This window comes from Trachurus trachurus, assembly GCF_905171665.1.
Source record: "Trachurus trachurus genome assembly, chromosome: 1".
Lineage (NCBI taxonomy): Eukaryota > Metazoa > Chordata > Actinopteri > Carangiformes > Carangidae > Trachurus > Trachurus trachurus.
In genome coordinates, this window is record NC_139891.1 from 12,530,554 (window position 1) to 12,551,299 (window position 20,746).

Genomic DNA, 20,746 nt, shown 5'->3' on the forward strand with positions numbered 1-20,746 from the left:
CAATCACTTTTTGCATCATGGTGACCACAATTCTTTTTAGATCATTTGTATGGTTTAAATCACCCAGCAATAACTGTAGGCTATATTTACCAGTTTTACCATCTTCCTGATTCAGATAGGCTAAAGAAGAAGGGTGATGCATCTTGACTGTGATGTTTGCAGTATGTCATTGCATAGGGTAGCCTACAGTTTTTAACGCAATGACAGGATGAACATGTAGTACATCATCCCAGTGATTTCAATTTGATTTGGGAGACCATGGGATGTGCAGCAGAATGAGATGTAACCAAGGCTTGGACCAAGAGCTGCAGTACACCGAGTCAGGAAAGGCCTGCATTTTCCTACGTTGTACAGTGTAAAGTGGCACAGGAAGGACAGCTGGTCATCATGGTCAAACGTTTTGTCATTTAGTTAAATATTTCTTCATCCATGCAGATATGTCAGAAACACAGGCTAAGAACGACTCTTAAACCTTTGGGTTTACTCGTGGGAACAACAGGTAAAGTTGGATGTCATCTGCAGGTCAAGAGAGGCCATGTGACCAGATAGGCTAATTGCATCCATGGAGTTGGTGCATATAAGAAGAGGGGTGCCAATACTTGGGTCACTCCTGTGGGGAGGGGATGAAGTGAAAATGTTTGTCCTTGCTGTGACACACTGAAGGAGCTCCCAGTGGGATTTAAACTAAGTAAGCACTTAACTCAAGATGCCCATATCAAAGAGTGTGGACAGCAGGATGTGGTCAGGTTGCTGATAGCTCCAGCAAAGATAAGAACTGAGCTGCGGCTCTGGTTGCCTGCAGGGCTGTTTCAGTTGAGTGGTTGTTCGCACAGCCAGAGGAATTCTGAGACCTGATTAAAAACCGCCCTTATCATCACACTTTCAAATAAGAAAGGAAATGGTGAATTTCATGATAGTGTATGATATGATTTAGAACTTTACAAATAAATTGAACTGCTCCACTTATTTTTCAATTTCCTCCATTTAAACAAATTTACAGAACTACATAGATAAGACAGATATCAGGAAATGTGCAGATAAGTTGTAGAATAAAAAAGGGATAGGCAGTCTATCATAAAAAAAAAAAAAAGTTCTGCCAAACATAAAATGTGAATGGAGGAACCAGTTATATTATATGATCAATCTTTTCTGTATCCTACAGCATATTCAAATCAAATACTAGGTAGGCTACTTCCGTGCCTACCCTACACTTGATTGCAGCAGTGGTAGCCATATTTGACGTGTTTGACCATTTTAGATAGGCTATTGATCAATACGTTGCTAAAAGAATCGAGGTCGCTTAGAGTCTGGCAACGAGGTGGGGCCGTCACCGGAGGATATACCGACGCACTAACGAGACGAGGCCGTGGTTCATCATTCTACTCATCCTCGTCTGGACGAGCCCAGAAAAGGAAGTTAAAGACGACCCAGATGGGACTCGAACCCACAATCCCCAGCTCCGGAGGCTGATGCCTTATCCATTAGGCCACTGGGTCATTACGCCATACAATGCCAAAAATATCCGTTATCAAATCAACCCATAGACGGAAACTTGCGATTTGTGGCTCATTGAAGCATCTGACAACCTAAATACACATCGTGGAGTAAAGAAAATACCCATATTGAGAAACAGTGTCCGCTTTATCTCGCGATACTAACACCGGTTGCCTTTGACAACGTTCTGTTGTTTGATGCATTTTTTTTCTAATCGCGGGTTAGGAGGAGGAGCTTGGAGGACAGCCGACCAATGACAAATCAGAAGCGACACAGGGCGGTATGTGCCTGACGTCACATCTATTGTAAGAAAAAAATAGCCTAGGAGAAATCTGCAAGGTAAGCCGGTAGCACATGCTCTACGTCTAAATATACATTTTAACAAACGTAATTAGTACTTTAATCGTTTGAATCGTTGTCTTTGCCTCTGATTTGATAATACTACCTTCAGTTGTATGGTTTTCAGCGGGATTTGGGGGGTGTTGGTTTACCAGACGGGCTCCGTGTGCACTGGGCCACATGGTGTTAGATAACCGGCTTGGCTTCACGACAAGCGCAGCCAAGCGGACTCTTAATTTCTCGCTAACCTGGTTTAACTCGACGACGGACGCCGGTGAAGGCAGCCGTTGGTCCGGCCGTTTGACCGCTGAATCCCGTCTCTCCGCAGGCAGCGCGTGTGTGTAACGTCTGTGGAACCGTTCGTCTTGCTCAACGGTCAGGAATGTCAGCTGGCAGCGACAGCGGAGCTCGGCTCAACCAGTTCAAAAACAAAGGGAAAGATGCCAACGTAAGCCCCGCTCGCAACGACTGGCACACAACTACACACATCATTATTGTGGTGACAGTCCGTGGTGTATTGTCCAGTACGTATACAGGCCTGCAGATCGATAAAACTTTTGTGGGTGTCGACATTTTCATTTTCAGGAGCTTAGGCGAAGGAGAGCGGAAGTCAACGTGGAGCTCCGAAAAGCTAAGAAAGATGATCAAATCCTGAAGAGGAGAAATGTCCAGAGTCCTCTGGACGAGCCGACCTCCCCTCTGCAAGAGCAGGATCCAAACGCACAGGTAGTCTGTAGTTGCACTCCGTAGCTAGCTGATCAGCCCCTGGTCTGGTCTGGTCTGCTGGACTGCCCTGGTCGCACTCTTGATTTGGCGGGGTGCAGTAAATAGGACGCACCTGCCACGTTTGAAATATGATAATCGCCTACAAACGGGCTGCGACGCCCTATATGTCAAGAAAAGGTCAACACAAACTTAACCTGCGCGGCTGATAATCTGAAAGTAGTTCACTGTTTTCACACGGTGGTCACAGGTCAGTGAGAAACTTAAGGGGAGCGTCTAATGATAGCAGTGTGGACGCTATCCTACCTCATTTTAAAATATCCCCGTCTTTAAAAAGACTCGCTGACTGTGAATATTATACCACCATGTTATTAAGGCTTTTGGATAAACATCTTGTAGCTGAAAGTCTTTTTCATAGTTGATTTGCATCAACCTGATCCTGCCACCTAAACATGCTTCAGTTAAGTTGTTTTTAACTGCTGTTTGATCCAGCTTCACTTGATTGCCAGTCATCAAGCAATCATGTTTTGTTTCTGTTTCCACAGCCTCCACAGCATTGGTCTGTGGAAGAGATTGTCGCTGGTGTAAACAGCCAGAACCTTGATCATCAGCTGCAGGCCACCCAGGCAGCCAGGTAAAAATGGTCTTGAACAATACTAGAAGTGTGTTTAAATGTTATTATAACAAGCATCTTCATTATTAGAATGAGCATTAGACTGTAACATTGTCACAACTTTGCTTTCTCTCTCCTCCTTACCTTCTCTTGATCACTAAACCAACTGTGTTTGTGTTTTTTTTTTATGTATAGAAAGCTCCTCTCCAGAGAAAAGCACCCACCAATTGACAGCATAATTGCTGCCAATCTCATCCCAAGGTTTGCTAGTTTTCTGGCATTGTCTGAATGTCCTCCCATCCAATTTGAGGCAGCTTGGGCTCTGACCAACATTGCCTCAGGTACATCAGACCAGACCACTGCTGTCGTGGAAGGGGGGGCCATCCCGGCCTTCATCAGCCTGGTGGCATCGCCCCATCTGCACATAAGCGAACAGGCCATCTGGGCCTTGGGCAACATTGCAGGTATTCTCTTTGTGATTCTAAATACTTGTTTCACTTTTGTCACTCTGTTACCGCACCCTGCGTCCTTAGATTGTTTATCTTATTAGCCTAGAAATGTGTAATGTGAAGAGCTGCATATTATTTTTGGCTGGAAAGATTGTCGGTCTCCAGAGGTTGTAATAACGAATTTATGAACAAATAAGGGTGTGCCATAAAACTCTGCAGCGTGATGTTGTTAGTTCATTGTTAATGCATAACAACCTTGGAGCCTCAGCCGCTTGGAGTATCTAGCACTTGTTTCAGTCAGATAATGTATTACAATGCATGTACAATGCATAATGAAAGCTAAGCACTTGTATACTATATAGAAATAGAATAACATGCAGAAAGCTCTTGTCCATTAAGGGCTTCTTTTGAAATTCTTAACCATATGCTCCATCTTTCATGGTAAAGCATCCATAAGCAACTTTCATTGCATGAAACACCTTTTCTGTCCTGTGAATGTGCTGTTGACTATTGATTAAAAATGCATTTTATCTTAATTCAGGTGATGGCTCCAATTACAGAGACCTAGTTATCAAACATGGAGGACTGCAGCCGCTCCTGGCCCTGCTTACAGCCCCTGACCTGTCTGTGTTTCCTGTGAGTTTCCTTTTCTAAACATAATTACACTGCTGGGTTTAAGAAGCACTTTTATGTCACATTAAGGACCAGTATGTTCTATCCAGATACAGTTTAGACATATTGCATGTATGGCATCAAAACATTTTTGCATTTCCCTTGTTAAATATTTGTTTTCAGTAAAGTTGGGGAGATGCCTGGTGCAGATTAAAAGATATTTACAGTCTGTTTTGGTGTATGCAAATCAGCCAGATCCAACAGGTAATAGATTTGTCATACAGTTCATGCAGTACAGAATTGACCTCACTGCTCTCGTTACTGTGGTCATGGGTGCATTTATAGTATGTGAGTATATGTTTCCCAATGCTGCATTAGACTCGGAGCCAATTCCTCTCCTGCCTGTTTCTGGTACCACCTCAAGGACTTGCAGCAGGGAAATTAACATGTCTAACACAGTGTTATACAGCAAGGACACTGTTGTTTGATGACTGTGACATTTGGTATCAGATTATTGACTGCAACAAGAGGAAGAGCAATAAGCTTCCTGTTTCTTTTCTTTTTTTTTTTATCTGCATTCGGTGTTAAGTTATTCTTTTCTATTTTTAAGAGCTAGTGACAAGTTAAGAGGTCTGTTGCACACCACTCGAGAAATAGAAATACATACACTCTAGAAATACAGTTAAACTGTTTTTACTGGGGTTAGAGAATTCATTCTGATTGTAGCAGCTATCATGTTGTGACTCTGTCTGTGATGTTCCAAAATAACACTTGACTCTTAAACCACTGTACCAGCCTGGCTACCTGCGCAATGTCACCTGGACGCTGTCCAACCTGTGTCGGAACAAGAACCCCGCCCCTCCCTTGACGGCAGTGCAGCAGCTACTTCCAGCCCTGGTGCGTCTCCTGCACCATGACGACAGGGAGGTCCTGGCTGACACCTGTTGGGCTGTGTCCTATCTTACAGACGGCGTCAACGAGAGGATAGAAGTGGTGGTGCAGGCTGGCCTGGTGCCTCGTCTGGTAGAGCTTCTGGCCTGTGGGGAGCTCTCTATTGTGGTATGTGGTGTAGTGTTTGTTAAACTCAAATGTTTGTTTTAATTTTGTCATTTGAAAGGGCAATTAACGCACAGTCTACAATGCTCTTTTTAATTTAGTGCTACAGGAAAATCTTTCTGTTGAATTTTAGTGCTGTTTTTCTGGTACAAAGTCTCAGACCATGTGTGCTGTCAGATGTGATCTGAAGATGTGACTACGTTTCCTTTTTCCTCTTAGACTCCATCTCTGCGGTCACTTGGCAACATTGTGACTGGGACTGATGAGCAGACCCAGAATGTTCTGAACTCAGGTGCCCTGCAGATGTTGCCCGGCCTGCTCCGCCACCAGAAGCCCAACATCCAGAAAGAAGCAGCCTGGACAGTGTCCAACATCACAGCTGGCAAGGACTGCCAGATTCAGGAGGTCATTGATTCAGGACTGATACCCATTCTGGTGGAGATCCTCCAACAGGTCAGGACATAAAAACAGAAGGATAATTTTGCTGGCCTTTTGCATTTCCAAATGGACTTAATTAATTAATTACAGGATAATCCGTTTTATTTTTTGATAGGGAACATTGTCCTCTTCTTTTTACCCAAGCATATTACAATTATTCAACAATAAACAGCCTTAAGGGAACATCTGGGCCCCATTCCTAGTATCCGTAGTGCTTGATGTGACAGTTCTAGTTCTGAAATTAATCTTAATATAATTAAATGTGATATAATATCAACAAACCTACACAGTCACTTACTTTTCACTTTTCCCCACCCATCTGACCCTCTGTAGGTTAAACATAGTTCCCCTGTTCTATGATCAAGTAAATTTTTCTGAGGTATAGACCGAATCGCCTTGTTGTTTACAACTACTTCCGGGTAGAAAACCAGCACGTAATTTGAACAAAGAGTTTAGCTATATATATCATATTTTTCACGCCCTATCACAGTTTAGACAAATCTGAAGTGATTGAAGAAACATTACTATTTCTGTGTGTGTGTTTTGTGTTGCTATGTGTTGTATTTATTCATTTTGGGGGAATCACAGTGTCTAGAAAGCATCAGTGGCTGCAGCTGACAGGGACAGCTAACGGTGGTAGCTTAGCTAACGGCAGGACGTCAGCTGTTAAAACCCTCCCATTGTCGGACACGACATGAAACTAATCCAGTTAGCTCAGTCATGTTGTAACTAAGATATCCGCTGGAGAAAATATTTTTTCATGGACCGTTTATTGAGTCACTGAGTTATTACAGTAAACAGGTAGCTAACCGTTAGCCCGGCTAATCTATGATAACCATCACTAATTACAAAAATGTGCACACATAAATAGTAATGTTTGTCCAGTCATTGGTTTTATAAACTTTACAAACATCAGATTAGTCTAAACAGCGATATAGTGACATGAAAAATTATATATATATATAGCGAAACTCTTGTCCGTGACTATTGTTCTCATGCGGGTTTTCTACCCGGAAGTAGATGTAAACAACAAGGCGATTAGTTCTATAACTGTGCTAATGATCATGATGTCATGGTTTGTTGCATGATTGCTCGTTTTGTATCAGTATCTCAAGTATATTTTTGTACTTTTCACTGGCCTAAGATATCAGGTTTCTTTTTTTTGTTTAGGGAGACTACAAGACCCAGAAGGAGGCCGTGTGGGCCATCACCAATTACACCAGTGGTGGAACAGTGGAGCAAGTGGCATACCTTGTCCACTGCAATGTCCTGGGCCCTCTGCTCAATTTACTGACAGCTAAAGACAGCAAGATCATCTTGGTTATCCTGGATGCGGTCTACAACATTTTACAGGTATTTGTCTTGAAGTAGTCATGGTCAGGCCAATGACCAGCATTTGAGTTTTGTCAAAATGTTGGAGTGAAAAATGAGGGTGCAGGTTAGCAGATAAACAGTTCACTTAATTTAGAAGCTACAGTAGCACCAGCTTGGACAATATTTCAAGAGACCGCCTCAAGGTGTGTGAGTATCTGAGATTCAACATAATTAGAGAACTGATATTGTACCAAATCTCTATGATATTACTGGTAAATGTTAGAAAATAATGAGCTGTAAAGATAAGAGACTTCTGTGCGAGTTTGGCTATGAAAAGAGATCTAGTTACTGATTAATATAGTAGTGGAGGAAGCCCTCTAATATATACCAACACACACTCGTGCCAGTGGAAGTAGAGAGCTTCTCATTTTGATTTGCATCATTTATGGTCCAATCTCCTGCAGGCTTCCTTTGAGGCCCACAGTGTAAACCTTTTCAACTGTCTTTTTCACTGTGTAATTTCTCTGGCTGAGAGATGGTCAAACTAGACAGTCAGTCCAGAGTGTTACCTCTTGGTTCAGTCACAAACTGGGTGAAATCAAAAGTGTCAATCACTGTAACAGATTCACTTGTGTTGGTCTGTATCTGTAATAATGTATATTGAAGAATGAGGTGAATATTATTCACCTCATTCTTCAAAATGTAAACAAGGGCCAGTGAGTCACTTCTTAATATGTGGAGATGATTTCAATGCAAGAGCCTCAAAAGAGTTAAAGTTTTTAAGAGATATATTGACCTTTAAACGTAACCTCACACACTCCTCTGTTTGCAGATTTTTTTTTTTTTTTTTTTTTTTTTTTTTTTTTTAGATCTCAGGGAGCTAGAGATTAACACTGGGTTTTTTGAGATGAGGAAACATGTAGATCTGCTGAATTTAATCTCACAGTATAGATTAAATGACGCAGGTTGAGTCTTGACATTTGCGGATTAAAATGAATGGTCACAGGATATCTATTGTGTGAGGAAACCTTTATAATTAGATTTTTCTCTTTTCCTCACAGATGGCACTCAAAGCTGGTGAGACGGAGAAACTGTGCCTGATGATTGAGGAGTTGGGTGGTTTGGACAAGATTGAAGCACTGCAGTCTCATGACAATGAAGCCGTTTACAAGTCCTCTCTTAACATTATAGACAAATTTTTTTCTGATGAGGTAAGTTTGACTGATGACAGGCATCTGATCTCTGTTGATCTGTAGAGATGTGAATACAAATGGCATGTGGTTTTTAAATGTTTTAATGACCATAGCGGTTTCACTGAGGTGTTTGTAGTTGATTTTTTTTTTTTCTGCATCTCTGTTTTTGTCGCTGGCAATATCCCTGTTATGTGTTGGCTGTAGAAGCACAACTACATTGTCAGTTGTATGACTCAATCTGGCAGCAGAGGTTGTTCATGGGATTTCTTTGCTCTACTTACTTTTGTCAAAGAATAAATTTGAGGTGTGGTGCAGTTTACACTTACAGTAGCTTAAACTGGTTGTTGGCTTGTTATGGAGGCAATCATTTAGTGTACTGACACAAATGCTCCCTGTAGTTTTAAATGAAAGCTTTGCACCTCCAGCCAAATCTCTAACCAAAAGCTTTTTAAAAAGAACTTCCTTCTGCTTTTAGATCTGCCTTTTAATATCAATCAGTTTTCAACAGGTTCATTCTTGGCTCAGGGACAGGGAAACTATCTTAATCCGTGTCCATGAAACATCCGCTAACATGCCAAGACTCGGTTAATCCTCTAATGCCACTCTCCTCCTGTCCACCCTGTCTTTCAGAATGAAGATGACGACTCTGTGGTTCCTGAGGCTACAGCGGACAGCTATAACTTCCAGATTTCCCAAGACCAAAGCACTTTCCAGTTTTAACACATCCAGTTTGCTATTTGTAACATATACAAAAAGGAAGATTCTGTCCTTTTATTTTGTACTTTTGTAATTTTTTTTAGACATTTCATCCTTGTACATAACAGTACAAAGACAAAATATCTCCGTTTTGAAAAATATTTGTAAATAAATTTTATTCATACATGCAGTGTTTTTTTTTTTTTTTTCTTGATGTGTAAGCAGACTATAAGATGGGAAATACCGCTTCAGTAATTTGTTGAAAAGATGTGACAGAGTGGAGGTGTGAGGAACTAGTATGGCATGAAGGGTTGTCCATGTCACCACTAGGTGGCGCTGCTTATTCTCTTGTTGTGAGCTTACATCATTTCATGACACTGTTCTGTTTGTTGGACATGTAAAATATTTGACTGAAATGTTAAACTTGTAACGTCTCTTCCTAAGATCACAGTAGATGGCCCAGGAAGGAGGCGAATTAGGCCCAGTGACTCTGAAATGTCACATTCCTCATACCTGTATTTACCTACCCTCAGGAAATATCACACAGTGTCCATGGGGGTTCAATGGTTGAATTAGTTCAAAATAGCCTTGTCATAGTTTGTTTTTTTTCTTTTTATGTGTGTTATTGTTTTTGCCACATGGTGGCTGTATTATGTATACCAGTGACATTTCACATGGGAGGGCATGTAACAGACTTATAAAATTAGTCTCTTCTACATTTCCCTGGTCATAATTTATTCCGTTTTCACAGATTCATATTAATCCTATTTGTACACCTAATATTGAAGTTCATTCAAATTTGATACCACTCGACCATGTTCCAGCAGCTTTCACATATATCTGGCTTGTTCACGTCACCACAATCTGCATAAAGTTGTCTAAATTAAAGACGGAAATTGGTAGCCGTACCTTCAAAATAAATGTACACCCTTGTACCACCGCAGTGATGGAAATTGATTGGTGGTTTATTGTTAAATAATTTAACATTACTAGAGATTAGAAGAAAACTGGTGGCTTTTCCGCGACATCGTCGTGCCAGAGAGATAATCTAACGTCAGGACCCACTTTAATTTAAAAAAATGCAGCTTAATCACCATAGACTGTATACAAAAAGCAGGGGTGGTGTCCGTTTCTAAAGGCAGGCCATTTCGCTTGGAGATTAATGAGCCAACGCATTGGTCACTCCTGCTTTTATTTTGAAGGCCGGTAGCGGAAGTGCTTGTGTGTGTACCGTGCCTGAGCCTGTCTGTCTGGAGCTCAGCCTTCACCATCACCATCAGCAGCAGCAGCAGCAGCTTCAGTCTGAGCTGCTCGGCACAGGAGACGCTCGTCCGGATGGAGGGCAAACCGTTCACCTGATTGGTATCAGCACCCGTGGCTCGCGGCATGAACGACACCTGGGGACGTAGTTTTATTTGCCATTTTTACGCGAAAGAGGCTCAAGACGAGAGTGTTACCCCAGCGACATGATTGTGATTCCATTACGTTGCATCAGTCAGCGTGATTTGCTATGGTGGTGATACTACGGGCTAACCTGAAGCTAGCACGGGGATTGTTTTGGGAGATACCCTTTTGAAGAAAACCACACGGTGACACATGAATTAGAGACTTTTTGTGATTTTTTTTCATCAAGCTGGAACACAAAGGGGAATGTCTAACCAAGGAGTGAGGAGAAATGGCCCAGTGAAGCTGCGGTTGACAGGTAAGTGAGTTTAAACCTCCTGCTCCTCCTGCTGCTGCTGCTGCGCCGCAGCGACAGACGTTAGTTAGCACGTTAGCATGCTACTGGCCGACCCACCAGGTTAACATCTGCTGCTGCTAAACGGAGAGCAAAACTACTCCTATCAGCTCTACAGTTCTCATTATTATTACTACACCTTATACTTATAATGTTTGACACGTTCAAATTGTATAATTTCTACCGGGTGTATCCCAGGCTAACCTCCACAGCAACACAAAAGGCAGCCAGTGAACCTTGCTCGTTAGCAAAAAAAAAAAAAAGAGCTGTAACCTCCTGTTAACTGTTTATGTTGAAGGTTAATAACCGAGCTGGAGCTGGTTAGCATTATTTGTGGCTCTTTATTCACTTTGCTTGGGCTTCCCATAAAACTTAGCTTAGATGTATATCCTTAGATTGGGCATCGGGAAGTCTGATAACGTAAATCGACGTCTGGAGTTTGTGATTATTCCCGACACTTGTTTCTTCAGTTCATTAAAAAACCAAAGTGTGATCATCTATCAATGAGTCGGTGGCTTCGGTGCATTGATTTTCTAAGGAAATTACAAGGCTCATATCGTGTGTCTGCACACTCAACTCATCGCAGTTATTTGTTGTTTTTTTAAGTCATCATTTTATCACCTTGGTATCACCTTTTATGGCCTAGTGGTGTCTTAGGTCTTTTAACTGTGGTCCATGAACAACGGTGGAAAGCGCAGAAAAGAGGAACCATGTGGTACCATATGGTGGTCCTTGAATTATTACTCCAAGGTATGGGTATTCATAAGCATTTCCCAGTTTGGCAAGCGGTTTCTGGTTTGCCCCTAGTTGTGATCTCACTAGGGCAGGAGATGGCATTGGTATGTTTGGCCTGGAGTGATGGATGTAGACAGGACCAAATGTCCAGTCTTTCACCCCCAGCACCTCCTGATTGTATCCACATGAAATGACACATCTGATGGTGGAAGGACAGAGCCGTCTAATCTGTTGATGTTTTACTGGTGTTTGATGTTAAACTACTATAGGCCTAATCTTTATAGATTCACAACAGGGTACTATAACTTTTTAGTTTCTACAGCATTGGGTCAGAAACAGGTGTTCTGTCATGGTTTGATTTTTGGTAGGTATAGTCTACATCATGTGAATGAAGAGTCTTCTCATTGAGCATAATGTGCTGCTAGTGAACAACAAGGTCATTAATCTACAAGGGTAGATTGGTAAAGAGAAATAAACTGTCAGAGCCCAAAGAACTACTCAGCCGTCCTTTCTGCTCACTTGCTCTGGGTTTCTTTCTCTCTTTTTTTTCACCCCTCCATATGGGGAATGGTTTTAAATGGGCTGCAGTGGTCTTCAGATGGAATCCCAGGAATGTGAAACCTCAGAGAGGAAATGTGAGTCTTTCCTGATCTTAGACACATCCTCTGTCTGTCCTTCACTAAAGAGAAAGGATAAGGACAACTGTGTGTGTGTGTGTGTGTGTATGTGTGTGTATGTTTTGGGAGGGAGCCATTTGGGTTCACATGGCAGAAGCCAACCAGAGTTGCTGCTGCTCACACAGTGATGATCAGTGATGCTAAGTCAACATTTAGACTGGTGCGTTCTTTGCAACTAAACATGTGTGTTTGGTTGTGGCCACGTTTGATTTATGTGTCTGAGACCGGGTGCATTTTGACCTAACATTGCATACCAGCCATAGTCCAGTTTCACTCAGTCTGTGCTGTGGTCTCCAAGTTTGCATTTGTTTTTATTTTCGTTTTCGACAGATGGGGAATTGGTCAAACTAAAAAACCTGGGCTCTAAAGGAGATAAGGCACCTGTGGTTGGAACTATATCACATTTGTTTGTCTTGACCAACAGTTTTGAAATATTTGAATTCAGCTGAAATCATTAAGACTAGTTAGTAACTTGTATGGTGTGTTATTTGCAGTCTAGCCTCATTGCCATTTTCCCAGTTTTTAATCCCTGCTGGTCAACACCAGTGTGGCCAAGTCAGATTACTTGAAAACAATGGGTATTTATCTATCAGGTTTTACTGCAGAATAACATTTCAATTGAAGTTTAGTTGTGTAAGTTTTCTATCTTGGTCGTTAGTTGCTTTAAAGCCTTCCATGTAAGTCCTCATATGGATGCAGGTCTTTGCAGGAGCAGGACCGAGACTAATCACTGTGTTATCACTAGTAACACGTACCTCCATCTGTAACTGGGGCATGTTGCCCCTGCAGAGGATCCTGCTTTTTTTTCTTCTTTGCATTTTGCTGTTTAATCACAATTCTCTGCACGTATGTTGAAACTCCTCTTGGGTGCAAGACAAGCGTTATTCATAAAAACATTCTACTATTGTTTCTGCTCATGCAATCTAGTCAATCGTCGTTGTGCGATGCGTTTTCTTTAAATTCTCCCCAGTCAAAGTGAAGCTTTTCCTCGATTGCCGTCACGGTGGTGTGACTGTCAGAGCTCGCCACCCTCACTGGGATCCCCTCCCGTCACGGCAGTAGATTAGCATTTGCGTAGGGTGGTCTTACAAACACACACAGACACAGACACACTGCAAGATTTTGATTGTATTCATCTTCCCCAGTTAAGTCATCCCACACTACGTTTAAATGCCACCTTCTAATTTCATCAGAATCGCTCCTTTTTTTGTGTGGATCCTCCTCAAGTCTGGAACATTTATCTGGGACAGCTGCTCTTTGATGCCTAAATTAATGAAAACATTGTGGTTTGAGTTTGCTGGTAGGCGGTGTGTCGTCGTGTCCCCACAGAGCACGCTGCCAAGCTTGTAAAAGAGAGCAGTCTCGGGTTGTGAGAGCTGTTATTCTGAACACTGCAGGGAGCCGACAGTTGGTCTAGTTCCCCCTTATGTCTCCTTTGCAGCGAGAGCTGGTGTATGATTTGCTGAAATTGAACAAGAACAGGGTGTTCCCCTCACTTTCCTTCCCTGAATGGAATCTGGAGTTCCTCATAGGTCAGTGACACGCGCTGTACGAGGGGAACGAGTCTTGAGTCTCCCTCGCCCCATTCAAATATGGCCTCTTGGCTGCACTGTGCTGCTGTTGCTGCTTTCTGCTGCTCGGGGGGAAAGGGAGTCTGTCTATGTGATCCATTTCCTCCATTAGCCTCCAGTTGGCACGCAGCGAGCAGGGAACGACTGGAAGAATCATCTCAGGATTCTCCCTGTTGTGTGCGAGCGCGTGACACTCAGGCAAGCAAAGGAAACCCACATGGACATTTTTCATCAAGTGTCATGCTTTGAGTTTGTGTGTGTTTGTGTGTGTGTGTGTGTGTATGCGCCTCGTGGTAAAATGTTGGGAAGCTGGTGCGGGAGCTTGTGTGTTTGTGTGTTGAAGGGGGGGGAAAAGTCAGGAAGCTGGTGATTAAGATAAAGATCGAGCCTTCCTCTCTGCTCCAGCGTTAGCGCCAGGGCAGAGTGCATTTCAGGGAAGTATACTAGTCAGGGACCACCGTCTTAGCATTCGCCGTCAGCTCTCAGAGACTGCAGCTGTGTGTCGGCTTGTTTGTATGTGCAATGTTTGTGCACTCAAAACAGAAGACAAACACAAGCTTGCGTCCACATGCACACGGACAAATCCCTGTACACAATCCAGCTTCCACAGGATGTGCTGTCAGAGCTAAATTAAGTCTGTCAGCTCCCTGGAATATGAAGAATGAATGTTACAAGAAGTTGCTCTATAGCGACGGTAAGAAATCAACAAGAATTGTCAACATTCAACTTATGATGTCCACATGAGTTGCACACCATGGATGTTAAGCTTTGTTCAAATTAGAATCAACGCTAGAAGAATTTTAAAATGCATGACGAAGAGGCAAATATTTACCGCCATTTTGGATGAGTTGATTCAGTGAAGATGCCTGAAACGAGAGGAAATAAAACACAGTTGTTTGGAAATAATTCTCTCTGTTTGTCTGAATCTGGCAGCTGTATTGTACACGTTTCTGTTTTTCTTTTTTTTTTAATCACACAATTTTGCGTCTCACACTACCATCTCTGACTCATTCACTCATTTTCACCTTGGATGGATTCAGCCGAGCCAACGAAACGGCTCGCCATTGACCAGTCTCTGCGATGTGAATGATTAGCCTACATAGTGATTGTCACGTCTAATCAACACAGAAGGTGCTTGGACCATGTGGTGATATTTATTTTGTTAGGTCTGAGCTCTCTCAATTCCAGGTGGCTTTTTTTTTTTTTTACCCCCACTTCAAACAATACAAAGTTTTGACAGTTGAAATGTGGACCAGAGTTGGTGATAATGATTCATCGGCACACAGCATACACATGGCGACATGTTTACTGTGTTGCTCTCTGTTTTATTTACTGTATCTGTGAGAACAGCTTGTTTTAGGAGCGAGCAGCTCTGGCAGACAGTGCAGTTTGACCCAGTTATGAAGTAATTAATAAGCGCTGCTCGAATATTCTGATCGCTACAGAAATCGTCTCCCAGACACTGACTGAGCTGTTCTTTTTTGACCAGTTTTATTTACAGCCGTGCTACCCCACAGATATTGAGAACCATGGGATAAAAATATTCACATTTCTTGCATTTGCATAAAGGAAAACGAAAGCTGAGCGGAGGGAATCTGCAGATGTAATGCTGATTTAAACTCATGGCATAAAGGCAGAGGGCAGAGCGTTGCTCGTGAACCTTAGCATGATAAGCAAGCCTTCAGCCGCTGTGTATGCAGTATGCACCTCTTATTTCTACCTCACCACATTGACAAAAGTAATGTGTTGTGTCAGGAGGTCAGTGGGCGATTCTTCTTTACAGTCCACTGCCTTTTTGAAGGCAGAGACTCAGTGCTGTTTTAGCCAGCATTCCCGAGAGTATGATATGTTGAAGCCTACGTGTTCATTTCCATATTGCTTACCTCTGGTTTTCCCCTTTCTGGAATCAGACACTTCCTCTTCGACTTGGCTTCTTGTGTTTTTCTGAGCCTGTCTGTCACTGTGACTTCTGAACGTGCAATGTTGAAGTAAGGGACAAAAAGCACGACTCCCCAAAACCCAACAGTAGGCAGACCACACAGCAACAGTAAACATTAATGATATATGTATTCATTATTTGTGATTTCTAATAGGCTGCATTTAAAAACCAAAACACTCAAAGCTTTCAATCTAAGCTTGAATCAATTACCCAGAACATCTGCAGCAGATGTCAGTGTTAAGATGTTTTGGTAAAGTGTAAAATGGTCTTAGTTTATGGGATGCAGAGGAGCTCTTGTGTCAAATGCATACTCTGTGCCAAGTAAAATTGGACTTCCAGTCTTTGATTTCCAATGAATGACTCAGTCCGGTCATCTGGCTGTAAGTGCTGTGTTGAGTTATGGTCTAGCATCGATACGAGCGCTATAGATTAGTCTGTGTGCATGGTCCTTGTCAGGAAGGAGATGATGCTCCTGTGAGCCATGCTGTGTGTCTGCTTGATCTTGCCTCTAGCGTCTGGGGTCACTGTGTTGTGGTTAGGTTTTGTAGTGCAGCGCAGAGCTCCGTACCCAAACTTCCTCCAGCTCTGTTTAGTCTGCATCACAAGCATATACTTCAATTGACCGCACACACACTCGACAGATCCTATACACTCATTCACCGTTCATGCGGCCCTCCTCATCATATGGAAACGTTTTATTCACTCTGTGACGCACTGCGTTGTGAGCTGCGTTATCGGTAGATCTAAAAGGAAACACAGGAGACAGCAGCTTTCAGACGCAGCGGACCAGACAAAATAATGTGGCACATTTTGCGTAATTTGTCGTCAAAACATGAATGGTTCTAATTGCACATTGGGTAATCCCAAACAATAAATACCAATATTTTAACTTAAGGTATTTTCAGTAAATGTCAACTTCTTGATTGAACATGTGGTTATGCCCCTGAGATGAGTAAAGCCTCAATAAAAATGTTTCTAATAGTCCATCATTTCAGACTAGAAGAATCAACCTCTGGTTCTAATTTACAAACTAGAGGAATGTTGTAAACACCTAATAATCTCCACTTTTTTTTTTCATTTATTAGTTACGTAAGTGTGCTGCCTGAAAATACACTGACCTCCGCTTGTAAGCTGTTTGCAAACAAAGAATTTCTGTAGAAACTACTTGTATGAGGACTCCAGATATAAGATTTTCTTGATTGTCAGGCACTTTTTCATCACAGTTACACTTTTCTTCAGATTTCACGTGACAGACTAGAACAGAAAATGGATTATCAATGAGAGGATGCTCATTGCTCACATTTGTTCATCCCAATATCGGGTGTAAAAGTAGGCTACAGCGGCTTTGATACATAGCAACAATACGGCAACAACAAAAAAATATCACAACAGGAGTGTAAAGGTTACAACAACTCTTGTTCTCACTTTTGCATTTTGCATGCCTTTTGGTTTCATGTTGTGGCTTTATTTGCATTCATGTTGTTGCTATGTGTTTGTTTTGTGGCTTTTGCATTGTTTTGACCCGTCTGGGCCACCATAGCAAATAAACCAAAACAATACTCTTGTTTCACTTCTGCTCTGTGTGTGTCATAGATATACTGTATATACTGACTAGATGCCGCGTTCTGCTTCTCAGCGTACGTCAATAGCGCCGCCATCTTGGTCCGGGGTTCTGACCATAGACATAATATACGGCTGACAAGCAGTCAGACCCGGTCGGTCAGACCCTTGTAGAACAAATTTCAGTGTATTTATGCATGTGGGTGTGTGTCTGAGTATCTAAGTGTATGTTTAATACATCAAAACAAAAATTATAAAAATTATATTTTAATATTTTTGTTGTATCATAAATAGGCTATATGTCTGACATTTATAATAAACCAAACGGCTTGAAAATCGGTTGAATATTCGATGAGTTATGGCGATTTTAATGGTTGATAGACGTCTGCCTCTGTTGACTAGTGCAGTAAGTAGACACGGCTTCCCCCGGACCAAGATGGCGGCATCTAGTCAGTATATATATCTGTGTGTGTGTGAGGAGGGTCTGAGAAAAACACCTGACTGTCAATGGGAGAAAAATGTAGTGACTGTCACGGTGAGTTGAAATGAAACAAGATGAACAGATAGCGAGGTAAGGTAGGTTAAACCACTCCCACAAGGCAATAGGAAAACACTGGGTATATTTCTTTTGGGTTAAATTGTGGATTTTTCTATCAGGGTTACAACAGTCAAAGCAGACAGAGGCGGCGTCTGGAGAGATGTCAGCTGTGTGCAGCTGGTCAGTCCTCTGTTAACCCAGGACGAATGCTGCCTGATATCTGATTTGTTTGGATACTTTGCTGTTGAAAATGACAAATCCAAGCTGACTTAATATTTCCAGCCTTGCTATTTGTATCTCAACACCACAACAGTGTATTAGGAAGAATAGTGACTCAGTAATGAAATCTCACAGGGCACTGCCAGTCTTATAACTCAGCTTTACTGTTCCCCACTCATGACCTGTGTCTCACCATGCAACACACAGGGAAGGGAAGCTTGTGTGCTTTCTGCTGCACCAAAATCTGTTCTCTGTGTGATATATGGCTGGAGCTCAGGATAAAACTGATTCTGGCTCCTTTGAATATAGAACATACATAAGGGATATTGTTAAATATTCAATACGTTATCATCTGGTACAGCATAGCCTATGGTTTTGCCTTCTTCTAAATAGCTTTGCTGCTCTTAGACTTTGCTTGATTCAGTCAACCCTTTAGTTTTATCTGCTTTTCAAATTACTTTGGAACTTGGTGGCATTTGTGTACTTCGGAGCAGGAAAATGGAAAGACTGAACACCTCCGTATTGCATAACAGCCTCGGACTGGAGAGGAGGTGGGCTTCAATATGCAGAATACATTAAACTTTCCAAGTGCTTCGAAAGGATTTTCCTGCAGAATATGGAGGAGAAATATCACATTTTTATTTTCATATGGCTAGAGCATAATATTTCTGACAGCCTCTGAAAATTATGAGGGAAGGCAAAAACCTGAGTCTTAAAAACTTAATTTGGAACATGTGAAGAGGCAGGTAATTGCTCTAGCACTTTACTGCATCCTGCCTATCTCTCTTCCTTTCACTGCCTGAACTCTCCACCTCCCCACTGCAGCCTCTCATCATGTGTCTCTGTATCCTGCATTTTTCTTTGCAGTCTTTTACTCTCTTTTCTTTCTTGAACAGGATGTCCCTCATCTCTCTGTCATTTCTCTCTCTTCCTTCCTCTCCCTCACTCAACCCCGGATCTCGTCCAGACAGCTGACAGACGACTCTGTCGGTGTGGCTCCAGCTTGGTGTATTTTTTACTTTATCTGTTTTCAACTTGTGATGTGCACACACACACACACACACACACACACACACACACACACACACACACACACACACACACACACACATACGCACACATACGCACACACACACACGTGCATACACAAACGCACTTCCTGTACCGGTCCCTCGCCACAGTACAGTACTTAGTGTTTTTAGTGAGTTTGCTTGGGGACCCCAAGGCCTCTATGGGGGGATTTCAGAGAGCTTTAGCAAAAATAATAGATTCATTTACATTTTAACCATTTAAAAGTATTGCAAGAAACGACTGTAGTAATCACTGCAGCCACTGTCATCATCGACAGGAGTGTTTTGAGTCTGCACTTGCATTTGGCATACATCAACATTAAATCAAATTGCTTAATTAGAAATCCCAATGAACCAGACTCAGAGCAAACTGTTGTGTTATCAGAGGAATTATGTTTGCAGCCCCCTAGTACCACAGTCTCCATCTTTTTGTTAAAAGAACTATGTAGCTTTCAAATCTCAGTAGAAAATTGGGCGTATTACTTAAATTGAAACAAAACTTTATTTAAATAAAAGTGGAAGCAGAGCTGAAATAAAACAATTTTTCTCTTTGACGCCCAGTAAATGAGAAATGTGGCCAGTGTGCAGCCTCACCACAGATGCATCACTGTTGCTTGGTTAGAGACGTAAATATTAACAACTTTTGCCTGTGAATAAAGAAAATGTGTTTGGTTTCTAACTGGTTTATATTTATTTTTTTCATTTATTCAAACTCAGTGGAAGCAGGACGGCATCACACGTTATTCCTCCCCCTCACTGCTCTCCTGCTACTGTTTCTGCAGTCAGCCTGCCCACCTCTGTGTGCGTGCGTGTGCGCCCGTCTGTACGTCTGGTGGACCAATCAGCACGTCTACTGTACTAACATACGCACATACACTGCCACTCAAATCACATCCCACTCTCTGTCTGCGTCTGTGTTTCCAGCCTGGGAGAGAGGAGCGGCTGCAGCAGCAGCAGCAGCAGCAGCAGCAGGAGATGAGTGATTTCAGTTTGACAGTGATTGTGGTTTTTACTGTGGAGACGGGGATCAGGTAGCACGGACACAGTGCTGGCCGGCCTCATTGTCCCGCTCCACTTTTAACATAATCACAATAACAGCACCTGTCGTTCAGCAACAGTAGGCAGCCACTCTCTGGTGACACACAGAGTGGCTGCAGTCTCAGGCCTTTTTTGCAACATACATGGCAATCCAGCTGCTTGGTGACAAATTGACTGTTAGAGTCACTTTCTTATTAATATAGCTGTAAAAACTAGTGTTTTACTGAAGCTTTTATATAATAATAATAATAACAAGGATATACGTCTGTACAGAAAGAGAAAGTTTGAGATGACACACTTCAGTTTGACATGATGTGCGGAGTAATAAATATATCTGTGTGGCCACTGTTGCCCCATGTCAGTTGAAGTACTGTTTTGAATTGTCTGTTATTGCGGTCAGTGTTAGCTATGCACAGTCAGGTTCTTACTGTCTTTTTTTTTGGTATAGATGTGGTTTTGTGCCAGACATCAATACCCTCCACCCACACTCAACAAAAAAGCCCTGGACTCTGCCATCAAAGTCCGCCAGGCTCAGTTGAATATTTATGTGTACACAGAGACGAGGAAAACTCCTGCAGCCTGAAGTAACCTCTCTCTCTCCGTGCTTTTCACACTCAGAGTGACAGGAAACATAACATGCACTGGCCTATCACTCTCTCTGTCGTAGCTGCTGCGGCGCCTCACCGTTCTGTCTCGCACATACGACCACTATCTGCCGAGCTCGCCCCTCCGGC

The 20,746-nt window shown here is 42.3% G+C and overlaps 2 protein-coding genes across 3 annotated transcripts in view; both read left to right on the top strand.

Moving 5' to 3' along the window:
• Nucleotides 1-449: 449 nt before the first annotated feature.
• Nucleotides 450-9,605, top strand: LOC310992741 (importin subunit alpha-1-like). Its single transcript, XM_083980900.1, has 10 exons — nt 450-2,281; nt 2,419-2,559; nt 3,102-3,190; nt 3,365-3,633; nt 4,160-4,254; nt 5,026-5,289; nt 5,506-5,739; nt 6,895-7,077; nt 8,100-8,249; nt 8,862-9,605. Exons 1-10 carry the CDS (start codon nt 2,216-2,218, stop codon nt 8,949-8,951), a joined length of 1,581 nt encoding a protein of 526 aa, XP_083837026.1. The 5' UTR covers nt 450-2,215; the 3' UTR covers nt 8,952-9,605.
• A 637-nt stretch (nt 9,606-10,242) lies between these two features.
• LOC310992561 (E3 ubiquitin-protein ligase SMURF2-like) overlaps nt 10,243-20,746 on the top strand; it is a 60,133-nt gene continuing 49,629 nt past the window's right edge. For both annotated transcript variants that reach the window (XM_083980646.1, XM_083980647.1), the window contains exon 1: nt 10,243-10,629. In XM_083980646.1, the coding sequence (XP_083836772.1) occupies nt 10,578-10,629 (52 nt within the window). In that variant the 5' untranslated portion in view covers nt 10,243-10,577. The remainder of the gene's footprint in view (nt 10,630-20,746) is intronic.

What these genes read in the sequence shown, in the direction of transcription:
- LOC310992741 (XM_083980900.1), top strand. Translation starts at nt 2,216, where the DNA reads ATGTCAGCTGGCAGCGACAGCGGAGCTCGGCTCAACCAGTTCAAAAAC. An exon ending in ACAAAGGGAAAGATGCCAAC is followed by an intron (nt 2,282 to 2,418) that starts GTAAGCCCCGCT and finishes TTTCATTTTCAG; the next exon opens with GAGCTTAGGCGAAGGAGAGC. An exon ending in ACAAATTTTTTTCTGATGAG is followed by an intron (nt 8,250 to 8,861) that starts GTAAGTTTGACT and finishes CCTGTCTTTCAG; the next exon opens with AATGAAGATGACGACTCTGT.